Source organism: Salmo salar, chromosome 08 (assembly GCF_965601325.2).
Source record: "Salmo salar chromosome 08, fSalSal1, whole genome shotgun sequence".
Classification (NCBI taxonomy): Eukaryota; Metazoa; Chordata; class Actinopteri; order Salmoniformes; family Salmonidae; genus Salmo; species Salmo salar.
The window spans coordinates 13463189-13478560 of NC_138298.1; the positions used below are offsets into that span (position 1 = coordinate 13463189).

The following is a 15372-nucleotide window of genomic DNA, read 5'->3' on the forward strand; positions in this document are numbered from 1 at the left end:
AATTATTTGCTATTCCCAAGGTCAAAGGCAAACCTCACGACAAACATCAAGCTTTATCCAAGTCCTCACACATAGCTAAAGAGAAGGTAAAGTGCATCCAACTCCTGTATTTGAAATAAGTTCCATACTGTAAATAAACCCCATCTCTATAAAAACAGAATACATTGACAAGGATTCTCCAGAAACTTTACCTTTCATTATATGAATGGCAAAAGTTTGTCCAGAAGCTATATCTTTTGTTATATTTACAAAATGTTTTTCCAGAAAACTTTTCATTTCGTTTTCCAAGGACATTGTTCCAGATGAGGTCAATGAGGGGGAGGTCCTGCCGACCTTCATGACCTTTGAGTCTAGCAGTCAGGAGCAGGAGGACGAGGACATGAGCTACGAGGACAATGCTAGTGCTAATGTGGGTCCCTCCAATGAGGAAGGGGTGTTTGAGGTGTCCGACAGTGGTGAGAGGAGCACCCCCGTCCTGCTGAGCGATAAGGCACTGGTGGACCTCCTCCAGGGGGAGTCAGAGGAAGAAGAGGTGGAAGAGGAGGAGGAGGAAGAAGAAGAGGAGGAGGGAAAGATTGAGTCTGAGGAGACACAGTCTGAAGAGGAGGAGGAGGGAGAAGAAGAGGTGGGAGACTTGGAAAAGGAGGAGGAAGATGAGGAGGTGGTAGAGGTGGAGGAGGAGGTGGATGTGGAGGCAGAGAAAGAGGTGGAAAAGGTGAAGGCGATGGAAGATGAGGAGTCAGTTGAGGATGAGGAGAAGAGAGAGAAAGAGGACGAGGAGGAACATGTGGTCGGGGACAGAGGAGTAGAGGAAGAGGCTCAAGTCGAAGAGACGGACAGCAACACCGAGCCTGAGATTCCAGAGGATCTGGACTACGCCAGCGACAGCGACAACCCAGAGCCCCTTGAAACCGAACCTGAGGAAGGGAAACCCCTCGCCGAAGACGCCCAGCTCCTTTCAAATAAGAAAGAGGAGGCCAAGGTCGAGGAGAAAGAAGAACAAGCTAGCAAGGAAGACAAAATCCCCACTGCCACTGATGACTATGAGTCCCAGCACGACATACAAGACGCCGAGGCCTCTAAGAGCCAGGAAGTGCAGTACAAGGACGATTCCCAAGAAAAAGGGACCAATACAAAAAACGCAGACAGAGACACTGAACACCAAGAGACAAAAAACAGTGTGGATCTTGACGGGACACATCTTTCTGTAGAAGAGGGAGAAGAGAAGGAGGAGAAGAACATAAACAAGAGTGCCAGTCACACCAGAGGCAAAGCCAGGAAGCAGAGGAAGAACCAGAGAGTGAGGAAGCACCCCCCACAGAGGGATGAGGCCCCACCAGGAGAGGGAGTCCCAGACCACCAGGGGGATGAGGGCGTGAAGGAGCACTACCGCACCACTGACAGTGCTGTCTACAAGCCCAAGAGGAGAAGAGCAGGGAAATGGGTAACACTCATCACATACCGCCCGTTAGCTATAATGCAATGTCATCCTAAAACTTCAACCTACACTGAACCATGTAACCCCTATATAAAGCTAGGCCCTTTTCGGCGGGTGACCTATTTGAAATTAAACCGATGATCCATGGATGGACCTACTCTATTCCCAGAGCTTCCCAAAATGTGTGTACTATACAATATAGGAAATATGATGTCATTTAAAATGCAGCCCACATCTTATCCATTAACATCTGTGGGTGGTTTGTTGACCTCTATTGTGATTTCACCTTCTGTTTCCTACCCAGGCTCCTCTGGTGGGAATGAACCCGGTCCAGATCAAGGCGACAGTGGACCTCTACCCCAGCGCCAGGCCCTCTTTGGCGGCCAGCCTATACAGACCCCAAGCCTCTGCTGCCGGTAAAGTGTCAATCTCAGCAAGGCACACACACACACACACACACATACACACTAGGAATCTGCTGACTGGGCCCTTTCACTAACACTCCCAGAAGAATAGTGCCACGCTACCAAAACAAACCCCCTCTCGCCTCCACTGGATTAAGGGGTCAATGAGAGCTCATGTTGAATTCGAGCACTGTACAAACTCAAATGGCAATGGAATGCAGGGGGTAATGGCTGTGGTGGTAGTGCTGGGGTTTCCATTGACATCTATAACCACTGGAAAGTACATACTTGTAAATCATGATTAAGACATGATTAAAACATTAATAACACATGAACAAAGCATAAATACAATGACTTAGTGAATCTAGCAGAAAATAAACCAAAAAAATTCACATCAATGTTCCACTGATATAAAATTATAGGGCATGAGTGTGTTTAGGTAATTTCTTTTCTCTTTTAGACCCTTGTGAGAACTTCCGTTGTAAACGTGGAAAGATCTGTAAACTCAACAAGGAGAAGAAGCCTATGTGTGTGTGTCAGGAGCCTTCTGCCTGCCCACAGAGTGTCACTGACTATGATCATGTGAGTATGAACAGTGGTCATTGGGGTGGCCTGGTGGGGTTCAGAGTTTTAAATCGTTGCCTCTGAATCAAATATACTGTAATGAAACAGGCAGGGAGCAAGTCTCGAACCCTCGACCTTCTAGCCCGAAGTCCAGCGCGCTATTGACTGTGCCCCAAAAGCATGCTCGTGCAGCAGAGTCGATATCCACGCTTATAAACCCAGGCTCGTTACACTACTCCCTCCTTTCAAAGAGCACGTCCTCGCGCTAGATTGCGACTCTACTTCTTATAGGAACGCATTCACTGGCCAAGCACACGCACTGTCGTGGATGCAAGGTCCGATCCCACTTCTGACACCAATGTAATGAAACAGGCAGGGAGCAGGTCTCGAACCCTCGACCTTCTAGCCCGAAGTCCAGCGCGCAAAAGCATGCTTGAGCGGCAGAGTCGATATCCGCGCTTATAAACCCAGGGTCGTTACAATACTATGCAGTATGTACTGCTGCGAGTATGGGTTGAACCTGGCCCACTGCTCTAGCACTTTCTCTCTATCCTGTCGAATAAACATAAACAATACGAAAGGAGTTCCTTTAAAAACATTTGGGAAAAGTTGCTATTAGGGTCAGGAACTGTAAACCATGGAAATTGATGTCACGTTGGTATGAAGAGATTCGGTAGACAGGCTCAGGAATGCAAATTATGGCGTGCCGTGTAAAGGCACCGGGACGAAGACCAAACAAACAAGAAACAAAAATACAGGGTTGAAACCCCCCAAAAAGAGCGGGGAGTACCTCAAATAAATACCACTAACGCACAATGATAATCAAACGGGACAAGACCCGTAATCATCTGAGCAATCCACAAGGGCACGAAAGCCCAAAACACACAGCACAGGTACTCACACGCACCAACAAACATTGTAACAATAATCGACCCCACTATGGTGAACAAAGGGCACAGATATACAAATACAATCAGTGGGAATAGGGGCCAGGTGTGCGCAATGACAGTTCCAGAGGTATCCATGGCAATTGATAACATCGGTACCAAAGAACTATGCCTCTATAAAAGTTAAGATTTGGATAGGTATTCTGATCCTACATCTGTATTTCGAGGAAACTTGAAGGAAACATGCCACGAATCTAACAATGGTAGGTACAACCCTGACATGATATTCTATCAACATTGGGGAGCTGTTGGTTCTGGCTAGAATTGTATTTGCAGACCTCTGTTCCTAAGACAGGTGCGCTAGCCTCAGTTCCAATAGAGTTCACTCTATTGGAACTCTGTGATGCTTAGTTGCTTACCAAGAGCAGGATCACTACAATGTCTTTATCTGAAGCATTTTCTTTTGTTACATCCATAACTCATGAAGTCATTTTTCTTTCATGCAGGTATGTGGAACTGACAATGTCACCTACGACACGTCCTGTGAGCTCTTTGCCACTAAGTGCAACCTGGAAGGCACCAAGAGAGGCCATAGACTTCACCTGGACTACACTGGACCCTGCAAATGTAAGACAGCTATAGTCAGACCACCTCTACAGTTTCTGACCAATACAGTAACTAACATGAAATAGCTACATAAAGTATAACACATTTTTGTACATTTCTTCTACTCCCTATCTTTTTATTTCTCTCTCTCATCTGTTTCTCACTCTGTATTTAATTCTCAATTCTCATCTTACCTTGTCTCTCCCTCTGCTCTCTTTCTCACTCTCTCTCTTTCTTCCCCTACCTTGCTCTCTCTGTTAGTCATAGCACCGTGTATGAATGCCGAACTGGTCCAGTTTCCTCTGCGTATGCGCGACTGGTTGAAGAACGTCTTGCTGCATCTCTATGAACATGACTCTATGTCCCCTGGCTTCCTCATCCCCAAGCAACGCATTAGAGTGAGTAAATATATTTTTTTATTTGGATTTCATTTTTATGCATTTTTATTTAATTGAATATCATTGGATCCCTAGATTTGAAAAAACCCTCGTATGGACACCCTTAACTATAAGCTTAAAATTTGAGGGTAACACTTCACATTAGACATACCATCTATAAAGGGGTTATATTAGTTCAATTATTTATATTTTCTAAATAATTCATATTCATTTTGTCATGGCTGTCGTAGGAATGAGCGGACCAAAGTGCAGCGTGTGTGTCGTTCCACATTTTATTTATACTGTGAAACTATGCAATACATAAATAAACTGAATGACAATAAACAACAAACCGTGACGCAGAGGTGAAACATACACTACTCAAAATTAATCTCCCACAAACCAAGGTGGGACAAACACCAACTTAAATATGACCTCCAATTAGAGACAACGATGACCAGCTGCCTCTAAATGGAGATCATCTCAAACAAAGCCCAACATAGAAATACAACAACTAGAACAACCCAACATAGAAATACAAAACTAGAACATAACAAGATAGAAAAACTAAACTAGAAAACCCCCCCTGTCACGCCCTGACCTACTCTACCATAGAAAATAACAACTTACTATGGTCAGGACGTGACACATTTAAAGGGGCTTTATGAAGTTTAACCAACTGCATTCTTAGTGACTGATAGTATTACATAAAGACATAAAATCACCAGCGCATCACATCTGATTTTCTTCTTAGCACATATTCATATTCAATTCAATAAAACTTTATTATTCATGTGTGACCATAAATGATGATGATGTCAATCTCCCAGGTGAGAAAGATCCACGAGAGTGAGAGGCGCCTCCATGCCGGCGACCACCCCATCGAGTTGCTGGCCCAGGACTTTGAGAAGAACTACAACATGTACATCTATCCCGTGCACTGGCAGTTTGCTCAGATGGACCAGCACCCTTCTGACAGGTACAGTACTTCATGAGAAAGATGCATTTTTTTGTTGATGTCATTATCATGAAAAAGAACCAGAACATAATTTTACACTGAGAAGCAAGAGCCTCTTGCGGAGCCTCTTGCTTACGCCAAGCTTCCATTGAAATTAATATGAGCATCTGTAAAAAGTTACACGCCTAGTGCAGTGTAACAGTACTCTTCTTGCGTTGTGTACAATCAATCATCGGCACAAACTCCAACTTGTAGCACCAGTCATGGAGCTTTATTCTGATAGGAACAGCACAAAATTGCACGGCTCACCATCCAACTCTGCACTCACGCAAGTGCTTTGCAACCAACAACCTACCGCTGGTTTGGTGCTTGTTCACTGGGGAATGTAGTTATCAAAATAATACAATTACAATATAATATCTTTAACATGTACCTGATAGGAACAGCACAAAATTGCACGTCATGCAATGCACGGCTCACCATCCAACATCCAATACTTATTTCCCTCATTAAAATGCAAATCAATTGATAACATTTTTGACATGCGTTTTTCTGTAGTTTTGTTGTTGTTATTCTGTCTCTCACTGTTCAAATAAACCTACCATTAAAATTATAGACTGATCATTTCTTTGTCAGTGGGCAAACGTACAAAATCAGCAGGGGATCAAATACTTTTTTCCCTCACTGTAAGATAAAAAAATAAAAAAGTAAGAGATAAGAATAACAAATAATTAAAGAGCAGCAGTAAATAACAGTAGCGGGGACATATACAGGGGGTACCGATACAGAGTCAATGTGCAGGGGCACCGGTGTTGAGGTAATTGAGGTAATATTTACATGTAGGTAGAGTTATTAAAGTGACTATGCATAGATAATAACAGAGAGTAGCAGCAGCGTAGAAGTGGGGGGGGGCAATGCAAATAGTCTGGGCAGCCATTTGATTAGCTGTTCAGGAGTCTTTTGGCTTGGGGGTAGAAGCTGTTTAGAAGCCTCTTGGACCTAGACTTGGCGCTCCGGTACCGCTTGCCGTGAGGTAGCAGAGAGAACAATCTATGACTAGGGTGGCTGGAGTCTTTGACAATTTTTAGGGCCTTCCTCTGACACCGCCTGGTATGGAGGTGCTGGATGGCAGGAAGCTTGGCCCCGGTGATGTACTGGGCCGTATGCATTACGCTCTGTAGTGCCTTGCGGTCGGAGGCCGAGCAGTTGCCATACCAGGCAATGATGCAACTCGTCAGGATGCTCTCAATGGTGCAGCTGTAAAACCTTTTGAGGATCTGAGGACCCATGCCAAATCATTTCAGTCTCCTTAGGGGGAATAGGTTTTGTCGTGCCCTCTTCGCGACTGTCTTGGTGTGCTTGGACCATGTTAGTTTGTTGGTGATCTAGATGCCAGTAATGCACAATTAGAGACACTCATTTTTGTTTTCTGTTGCAAAATGTTTCAAAACGTTCTCCATTGCATAAGCTTATGAACATGACACTGGTGTTCCTATCCAGGTTCCTGTCCCACTCTGAGCTGGCCCCCCTGAGGGTCCCGTTAGTCCCCATGGAGCATTGTACCTCCCGCTTCTTCCAGGAGTGCGACGCAGACAAAGACAAACAGGTGTCCTTTAGGGAGTGGACCCACTGCTTCGGCATCAAGGATGGTAAGAGTGGCAGGCTTATACAAAGTGAAAGCAATTCAATGGCCAAAGAATGAGGCTTGCGTGACAATGTTGTGATAGTTGTAGTAGTTAGATGTGAGTGAATGAATGAATGCTGCATTACTATAGCTTACAGAAGGACCATGGTCATGTGCTTTCACACATGTTTAATAGTATGACCCTGCACTCTAAACTCTTGTAAAGACGTCATCTTTTGTGATTTTCCATTTTCCCCCTCTGCAGAGGACATGGATGTCAACCTGCTCTTCTGAGTCCAATCAGTACCTCATCCACCAACCAGCTTAAATAAGCATTTAACAAGATAACCTTCAATCATGGCAGAACCACATACCTTAATTCGAGAGTCACTTGTGTTGATTTCAACTGTATGTTTTTGGGATGTTCTGTAAAGTTAGCCTGGTGGAACCAGCCTGATCGCTGTGTTCACCATTCTATTTAACTTCACATATCAGTCTGGCATTGGTCCTTATTGAAACTGTTTGAGTCTATGTCTGTAATGAGAGGCATTATTCAAACCTAACTTGTCAGTGATGAGATCACCTTTAACCAATCAGAGGACGACCTAATTCAAAGCACAGGATTTTGGGGGTGAGTTTTCTGAGAGGACGCTGATTTGACCGGTCATTTCTTGGTTTGTCCAAAACTCCCATCTATTGGAGAAAGCCCAGATTTATATGTGCAGTAAAACAAAATGGTGAACACAGTAATCAGGCCGGTTCCACCATGCTACTGCAAAGTACGATTGACTAAAAAGTAAAAGTGAGGATGGACCACTGTCCTTCCATGTCTTATGTCATAGATGGAAGAGGAGGATAGTTCATGTTGTCTTATTACAGTGTAGCTATTACAGTGAAATAATACCATGCTATTGTTTGAGGAGAGTGCAGAGTTATGAACTTGAAAATGTATCAATAAACCAATTAGGCACATGTGGGCAGACTTGATACAACATTTTGAATTGAAATGCAACGGTTCATTGGATCAGTCTAAAACTTTGCATATACACTGCTGCCATCTAGTGGCCAAAATCAAAATTGCGCCTGAACTGGAATAATACATTGTGGCCTTTCTCTTGCATTTCAAAGATGATGAAAAAAATATGCTTTTTTCTTTGTATTATTTACCAGATCTCATGTGTTACATTCTCCTACATTAATTTCACATTTCCCACAAACTTCAAAGTGTTTCCTTTCAAATGGAATCAAGAATATGCATATCCTTGCTTCAGGTCCTGAGCTACAGGCAGTTAAATTTGGGTATGTAATTTTAGGGGAAAATGTAAAAAAAAAAAAAAGGTCCGATCATTAAATCAGACCAAGGTAGAGCAAATTTGGATCTATAAATATGTGGATGTTCTGTGATACTGTATGTAGATACTGTATAGCTGATAGTGGTACTAGTAGAGTAGGTGATGAGATTGTATTTTTTAAACAATTAACAATGATATCAGTGTTATGAACACATTCCAAGAGGGGGAAAGTTTACGAGTGCTTTTTGTAGATGACAGAAAACAAAACAAAAATTGACTTCTATGCAGGTGAAACCGATCACTTTACTTTTTGGCCAAAATATTACAGTATTTATTTTAAACATATAAAAGCTATAGTTGTATGTGGGAGCATTTTTTTGTATGGAAACCATTTATAATTGACTCTCAAAATAAATTGAGCTTGAATAGAGTATTTATTTCTATTATGTCAAAAGGAAAAATGTAAATGGCAGTAAATGTAGTAGAACATGTGATGTTGACAGAATTACTAAGAGTTGAATGCTGTAACTGTTTTTTATGTCTTGCCTGATATAGCTACTTCACTAACCATTCTAATAAACGTAATTATGACCTCATCGAATCTCATCACATTCCTGTTTGATTGTTTTACTTTATGCACAATTGAATTGAATGCAACTTTATTGATCCCCGCGAGGAAATTTTCATCGATAAAGTTATTTCATGCACTATGATAAATTGATACAATGAAGAGAAACTAGTCCAGTATTTAGTTTTTAGGTTACACTGAATTACACTCAAGCCTTCTTTTATATTCTTATTTGATCATTTGTACTGTACAATGACATAATAGGGAAGTAACTGTAATAAGTTGTGGTTGGTGATGTCACTTTTACGTCAGTGGTGATGCTTTGTCTCTTTTAGTTTGGATGAAAATAATAACCGGCATCTATTTTACACAGCCACCACAGGTGAACAGTTGACTCATCCAACAAAGGCTTATAATAAGGACATAATCGTAATATGATAATATGGTTCAGATTCCTGGTCTGGGTTTGCAATCCATGTGATTTTGAATAAGGCCCTCTTTGGGTCAGCAAGCCACAATTGTGAGATCAACATTTAGAGCTGTATTCTGATTGGACTGTTACCAGTGGACATGGAGGAAGTGGCTCTTTATAAGAGCGAAACTAGAAACAACATGTCATCTTCAGAAGTGTCTTTGTGAGCGGAAAAACTGCCGTCATTCACAAAGGTATGACAGATGACAACTTAACCATTTTCATGGAACAGCCTTCATGCAATTTAATCACATTTCAAGTATTGATTTTGTATTGATTGAAAATTCATGACACAGGGTTATTGCTCCTATCGGTTATATGTTTCCAACAATGAGATGCTTTTCTGACTTTCTTTTTTGTATGGTAAAGCAGAGCAACATGTTTTGTATGCTGTGGATCATCTTTCAGACAATGGCTCTCCTGGTAAGACACATTTTAATATTTATTCAATACTGTAGCTACCATAGCATCCAGACCTGGGTTCAAGTACTTGGACATCCTTTCGAATACATTGAGCTTTTGCTTGAGTTTGCTAGTAGTGCCTGATTTGGCACATTCAGATTCAGGGTTTCCAGTTTTGGGACTTTTTAAAGTTAATTTAACTACATGTAGGCAAGCTCAAACAGGCACAAAGTATATGAAATTATTTTTCAAGAATTTGAGACCCAGGTCTGATAGCGTCCACTGTGCTTTCCTGGTTTCATTTGTAGGTGGCGGCTGGAGGACAGTCTTCAGGTAGTGGCGAGGTATTGTGTGTTTCTTAAACATCTTAACAATACGACATTGTTGATAAAATTGTCTTAATATACATCTACTTTCTGAGCTTCTTTACAATCACTGAGAGTAACTTTTACAATAATGTTATACATAAATACAATATAATACATAGTGTATCAATACATATACAGTATAAATAAATAGTGTGGACAGTATGACTCAGTGAGAGAAGTTAAGGCGTTATGAGCTAAGTAATAGGATAATGTGCATTACTCCCCAGGGTGGTGGTGGGAATGGAGGAGTTGTGAATGGAGGCATGGTCGGTAATGCTGTTAACCCAGGGGTTATGAATGGGCTTGCCTTAAATGGGCAACCCTTTCTGGCACAGGTACGTATACAGTGTGGGTGGTTAAAAAGTGTCCCTGCGCTGCAGCACAGGTTAAAAAAAAAGCAAAGTGAATATAACTACACCATCAGTGGCATATTTCAGAAATATAACCTATATATTTAATTACATAGGTTTTTGTTAGATGATTGCAAGCAAACTTACTAGAGAGCCATAGACGATGCACCGGTGCTGCAGTACAGGCATTTTAAAAAGTAACTTTTGAACCAGCGCATCTGTACTATGGGCTACCTCTCTCACATGTCATATTTCTAATATAAACTGTTTCTCCAGGTCTAAACTATTCTTATTGGCAAAACAGGTGGTACCAGTTGGTGGATCATTACTTATTCAACAATCAGGTGCACTTGGTCAGGCTGCCATGCCCCAGCTGGTCCCCATTGGTGCTCTTCAGCAGGGTGGGGCACTTCCTGTAGGACAGGTGGGAGCATCCAATGGCATGCCACTACAACAGGGACAGCTTCCTCAACTAGCCAATGGGGTTTGTCTCCTTTGTCCAACTTCGCTTCTCTAACATTTACCAGAAGCCTAGAGATATCACGAGTATTTATTGAAAATAATCAGTGTTACAGTGTGACTGTTTAAACATATCTTTACAGGTTGTACCATTATTTGCAGTTCTGCCACAGGCAAATTGCATCGGAGGCCCCCAGGCTCCAATGTTGATGCAGGTATATCATTACTGTTGTATCAGTAGTATGTCTTGTAGTGTCGTACACCTAGATATCTTAATGCACCAAATTCATCCCATTTAAGTGTTCACACCTTGATGTCAATGACCCATGATGGTGATTCTGGCTCTCTCATCCTCTCCTCATAATCTCTCCTGTCAGATTATTCCTGTGGGTGGAGAAAACAACATCCAGCAGCCAGCTGGCAAAGCTAGAGTCAAGGTAACATGACGGGCCACCTCTACTCGTTAGTCATACAGTTGAGGGCACTAAAAAGTTCCCCAGGTTGACTGTGCAAAACGCAGATGGCGGAAGTATCCGGTGAATGAGATTTGGTTGTTCTGTGGTATTAGTAGAACAATTGCCACAATGCAAGCGTGTGCAACATGGCCCTAACATGTCCTAGCAATACATAAATACACTGCTCAAAAAAATAAAGGGAACACTTAAACAACACAATGTAACTCCAAGTCAATCACACTTCTGTGAAATCAAACTGTCCACTTAGGAAGCAACACTGATTGACAATACACTTCACATGCTGTTGTGCAAATGGAATAGACAACAGGTGGAAATTATAGGCAATTAGCAAGACACCCCCAATAAAGGAGTGTTTCTGCAGGTGGGGACCACAGATGCTATGCTTCCTGGCTGATGTTTTGGTCACTTTTGAATGCTGGCGGTGCTTTCACTCTAGTGGTAGCATGAGACGGGGTCTACAACCCACACAAGTGGCTCAGGTAGTGCAGCTCATCCAGGATGGCACATCAATGTGAGCTGTGGCAAGAAGGTTTGCTGTGTCTGTCAGCGTAGTGTCCAGAGCATGGAGGCACTACCAGGAGACAGGCCAGTACATCAGGAGACGTGGAGGAGGCCGTAGGAGGGCAACAACCCAGCAGCAGGACCGCTACCTCCGCCTTTGTGCAAGGAGGAGCACTGCCAGAGCCCTGCAAAATGACCTCCAGCAGGCCACAAATGTGCATGTGTCTGCTCAAATGGTCAGAAACAGACTCCATGAGGGTGGTATGAGGGCCCGACGTCCACAGGTGGGGGTTGTGCTTACAGCCCAACACCGTGCAGGACGTTTGGCATTTGCCAGAGAACACCAAGATTGGCAAATTCGCCACTGGCGCCCTGTGCTCTTCACAGATGAAAGCAGGTTCACACTGAGCACGTGACAGACGTGACAGAGTCTGGAGACGCCGTGGAAAACGTTCTGCTGCCTGCAACATCCTCCAGCATGACCGGTTTGGCGGTGGGTCAGTCATGGTGTGGGGTGGCATTTCTTTGGGGGGCCGCACAGCCCTCCATGTGCTCGCCAGAGGTAGCCTGACTGCCATTAGGTACCGAGATGAGACTCTCAGGCCCCTTGTGAGACCATATGCTGGTGTGGTTGGCCCTGGGTTCCTCCTAATGCAAGACAATGCTAGACCTCATGTGGCTGGAGTGTGTCAGCAGTTCCTGCAAGAGGAAGGCATTGATGCTATGGATTGGCCCGCCTGTTCCCCAGACCTGAATCCAATTGAGCACATCTGGGACATCATGTCTCGCTCCATCCACCAACGCCACGTTGCACCACAGACTGTCCAGGAGTTGGCGGATGCTTTAGTCCAGGTCTGGGAGGAGATCCCTCAGGAGACCATCCGCCACCTCATCAGAAGCATGCCCAGGCATTGTAGGGAGGTCATACAGGCACGTGGAGGCCACACACACTACTGAGCCTCATTTTGACTTGTTTTAAGGACATTACATCAAAGTTGGATCAGCCTGTAGTGTGGTTTTCCACTTTAATTTTGAGTGTGACTCCAAATCCAGACCTCCATGGGTTGATAAATTGGATTTCCATTGATTATTTTTGTGTGATTTTGTTGTCAGCACATCCAACTATGTAAAGAAAAAAGTATTTAATAAGATTATTTCTTTCATTCAGATCTAGGATGTGTTGTTTAAGTATTCCCTTTATTTTTTTGAGCAGTATATAAAGCCCTGTGTACAGGAGCACACCTAGATCCAGGTGCTGGTTTTGGCAGGAACAACAACTGTAATATCCAATAATATAGTTTGGCATAAGTATAGTAATAGTTTGTCACAAAAACATGTACCGTGGCACCAGATTATAAAAAGGTTTTAGTGCTCGCAATTGTAGATTGCACAGACTACATCGCAGTCACAAAGAAATGTATTATGGACCTTGATATACCTTTGCAAGTGTTTCACCTGCTCTCTCATTTTAAATCCCCTTCACAGCATTCAGTCCCTTTCCATGGAATGGCCACATCAACAAGAACAGATACTCCACTGGTATATTCTCACAGTTATTCCTCCTCTCCACTTCATTTCTGACAGTGTGATTGGCCTTATAACCCTCATCATGTATTTGAACGAATTGCCCTCAAATAAAGATGACTCATTTCCAAATTTCCAAGGCAGCTCTCAAATGAACCTTTATCCATTGTTCACGTTTTAATGACGTTTTCTCATGAAACATGAGGCAACTCAGTGGCCTTGTGGTTAGAGCACAGAGTTTCTAAATCCAGATGCGCAACATCGCGAGACATCCAGGAACACTTGCGAAACAGACCAAGCAGACCAGGGCGGGGTTTGGGGTTTGAGAAGTCAATGAGAGAAGTTTAAAAAAAAATTCAATTGCTAATTTTCTCTAAATGTAAAGGACAACCTAGATTCGAGCCAATTTCTTAAGTAGTTGAACATGTTATTACTCCAACCTAGTGGAAGTGACAATAGACACTTTTTCATTTTCGTCAAAAATAACTTTATATCGAAGGAGTGCCTTTGATTTGATGGCCTGCACATGCACAGTTCGACCACAGAAGGCTGTTAGACCTGATTACCTGTTTCTGAACATCAGTTTAGCTAGCCAAAGTCGCCATGACATTGCCTATTGGAGAAACAGTATCTGCCTATCTTTAATCTGTACTGTCTTCGATTAGAGTGTCCACTCTGAGATTGGAAGGGTGGGGGTTCAACCCACAGTCAAGTCATACCAAAGACTCTAAAAATGGGAACTGATGCCTCTCTTCTTGGCACTCAGCATTAAAGAGATGTATTGGGGGTAAGGCCTTGCGACAACTAATGTCTTGTACAAGCAAAAGACTAGCGCCTTGTACATCAAGCTGCCTCATGCTACAGAATCAAGACATACTGTAGTCTCCTGCCCCTATGGGCTGTTACGGCTCAGACAAGGCTTACTTGTCCAAGGTGTACTTCAAGAAACATGTATTTTCATGAAACATGCATTTAAATCCTATACGTCACTAATAAACTAAGGTTGTAGCAATACATTTGTTGTTAATATAACACTTGAGGTAACAATAACAAATGTACAAAGTAGCTAATAATGCTTCTATCTTGTTTCCATTCTGCCCATCAGACGAAGGTGACTGCTGGAGAGGTGGAAGAATCCTCTGGCTCTGACTCACCAGTGAATGCTGAAGTGAGGCTGAGCATCTCAAACCTGGACAGCATTCTAACTAGGGTTGCAAAATTCTGGTAACTGGGATGTGTGGAAAGTGGGAAAGTTAACAGAATTTTGCACCCCAAAATGAACTATATAACCTGTAATATCAAGTACCAGAATCTCGTCAAGCTGCCAATTCCAGATGACAAATTACCTCTACAGGCGGGGGTTCAATTCCTGGGTGCGCTAATATAACTTGCTGTGTTGCCTTCTTGTTTGTACCCCCTCTTACTTCAAAATCTATCTCTGAATACAATTTATGAAAGAAAAGTGTTATTCCAGTCTCCTTTGACAAAACTAAAACTAGATTAACAGGCATAGGTCTGACTGTATCTCGACTGTGTGTCCATATCCATGTTTTGTAACGGCGTTCCCAATGTACTGGAAATGATGTTATCACAGCTGATGTCTTTGAATAAATTATTAAATGGATGTCAATCTTTGCAGGTTCTATCTCTCCATGTCCTGCAATCTAATTGCTATTCATTCCCTATTAAACTATTGCGATTGATAATTACACACATAATTGACCATTGACCAGAAACAACTGCTTTCTTGGGAATATGGTAGAGATCTAGATAGATATTGTTCATTTGGTGTTGGAGAGGAAATTCCCCAAGACTCATTGATAGCTGAATGAAACACCACTGTTGTTTAAGCCCATCATAGATGCCTGGTTGATGAGGGTAACAACGTTACAGAACATTCAGATAGATAGAAATATATTCTATAGGTAGAAATATATTGTATAGATCAGAATGACTCAGCTATTTCGAGAAGAGTATTACAATGTCAGGTGGACCCTGATACAAATATTTCTCCCTTTTTTGGAACATGTACACTGCCGTTCAAAAGTTTGGGGTCACTTAGAAATGTCCTTGTTTTTGAAAGAAAAGCAAAAACAATTGTC

General features: G+C 42.5%; 2 protein-coding genes across 3 annotated transcripts; both read left to right on the plus strand.

Annotated features, from left to right (window-relative positions):
• Nucleotides 1-205: 205 nt before the first annotated feature.
• Nucleotides 206-8737, plus strand: LOC106609991 (uncharacterized). The gene is made up of 9 exons (XM_082978171.1): nt 206-214; nt 290-1444; nt 1743-1854; nt 2303-2424; nt 3800-3920; nt 4161-4297; nt 5107-5255; nt 6735-6883; nt 7124-8737. Exons 1-9 carry the CDS (start codon nt 206-208, stop codon nt 7150-7152), a joined length of 1983 nt encoding a protein of 660 aa, XP_082834297.1. The 3' UTR covers nt 7153-8737.
• A 589-nt stretch (nt 8738-9326) lies between these two features.
• On the plus strand, nt 9327-14894 carry LOC106610035 (uncharacterized). 2 transcript variants are annotated; one of them, XM_014209150.3, is made up of 9 exons: nt 9327-9384; nt 9560-9613; nt 9901-9936; nt 10188-10295; nt 10615-10794; nt 10913-10984; nt 11147-11206; nt 13232-13285; nt 14376-14894. In XM_014209150.3, exons 2-9 carry the CDS (start codon nt 9569-9571, stop codon nt 14496-14498), a joined length of 678 nt encoding a protein of 225 aa, XP_014064625.1. In that variant the 5' UTR covers nt 9327-9384; nt 9560-9568; the 3' UTR covers nt 14499-14894. The 2 variants fall into 2 exon arrangements, with proteins under 2 accessions (XP_014064625.1, XP_045579178.1); XM_045723222.1 differs by lacking the exon at nt 9327-9384 and having other exon boundaries at nt 9395-9613.
• The last annotated feature ends 478 nt before the right edge of the window (nt 14895-15372 follow it).

What these genes read in the sequence shown, in the direction of transcription:
- LOC106609991 (XM_082978171.1), top strand. An exon ending in GGAGAAGAGCAGGGAAATGG is followed by an intron (nt 1,445 to 1,742) that starts GTAACACTCATC and finishes TTTCCTACCCAG; the next exon opens with GCTCCTCTGGTGGGAATGAA. An exon ending in CTACACTGGACCCTGCAAAT is followed by an intron (nt 3,921 to 4,160) that starts GTAAGACAGCTA and finishes TCTCTCTGTTAG; the next exon opens with TCATAGCACCGTGTATGAAT.
- LOC106610035 (XM_045723222.1), top strand. Translation starts at nt 9,509, where the DNA reads ATGTTTCCAACAATGAGATGCTTTTCTGACTTTCTTTTTTGTATGGTA. An exon ending in TTCAGACAATGGCTCTCCTG is followed by an intron (nt 9,614 to 9,900) that starts GTAAGACACATT and finishes TTTCATTTGTAG; the next exon opens with GTGGCGGCTGGAGGACAGTC. An exon ending in GGCAACCCTTTCTGGCACAG is followed by an intron (nt 10,296 to 10,614) that starts GTACGTATACAG and finishes TTGGCAAAACAG; the next exon opens with GTGGTACCAGTTGGTGGATC.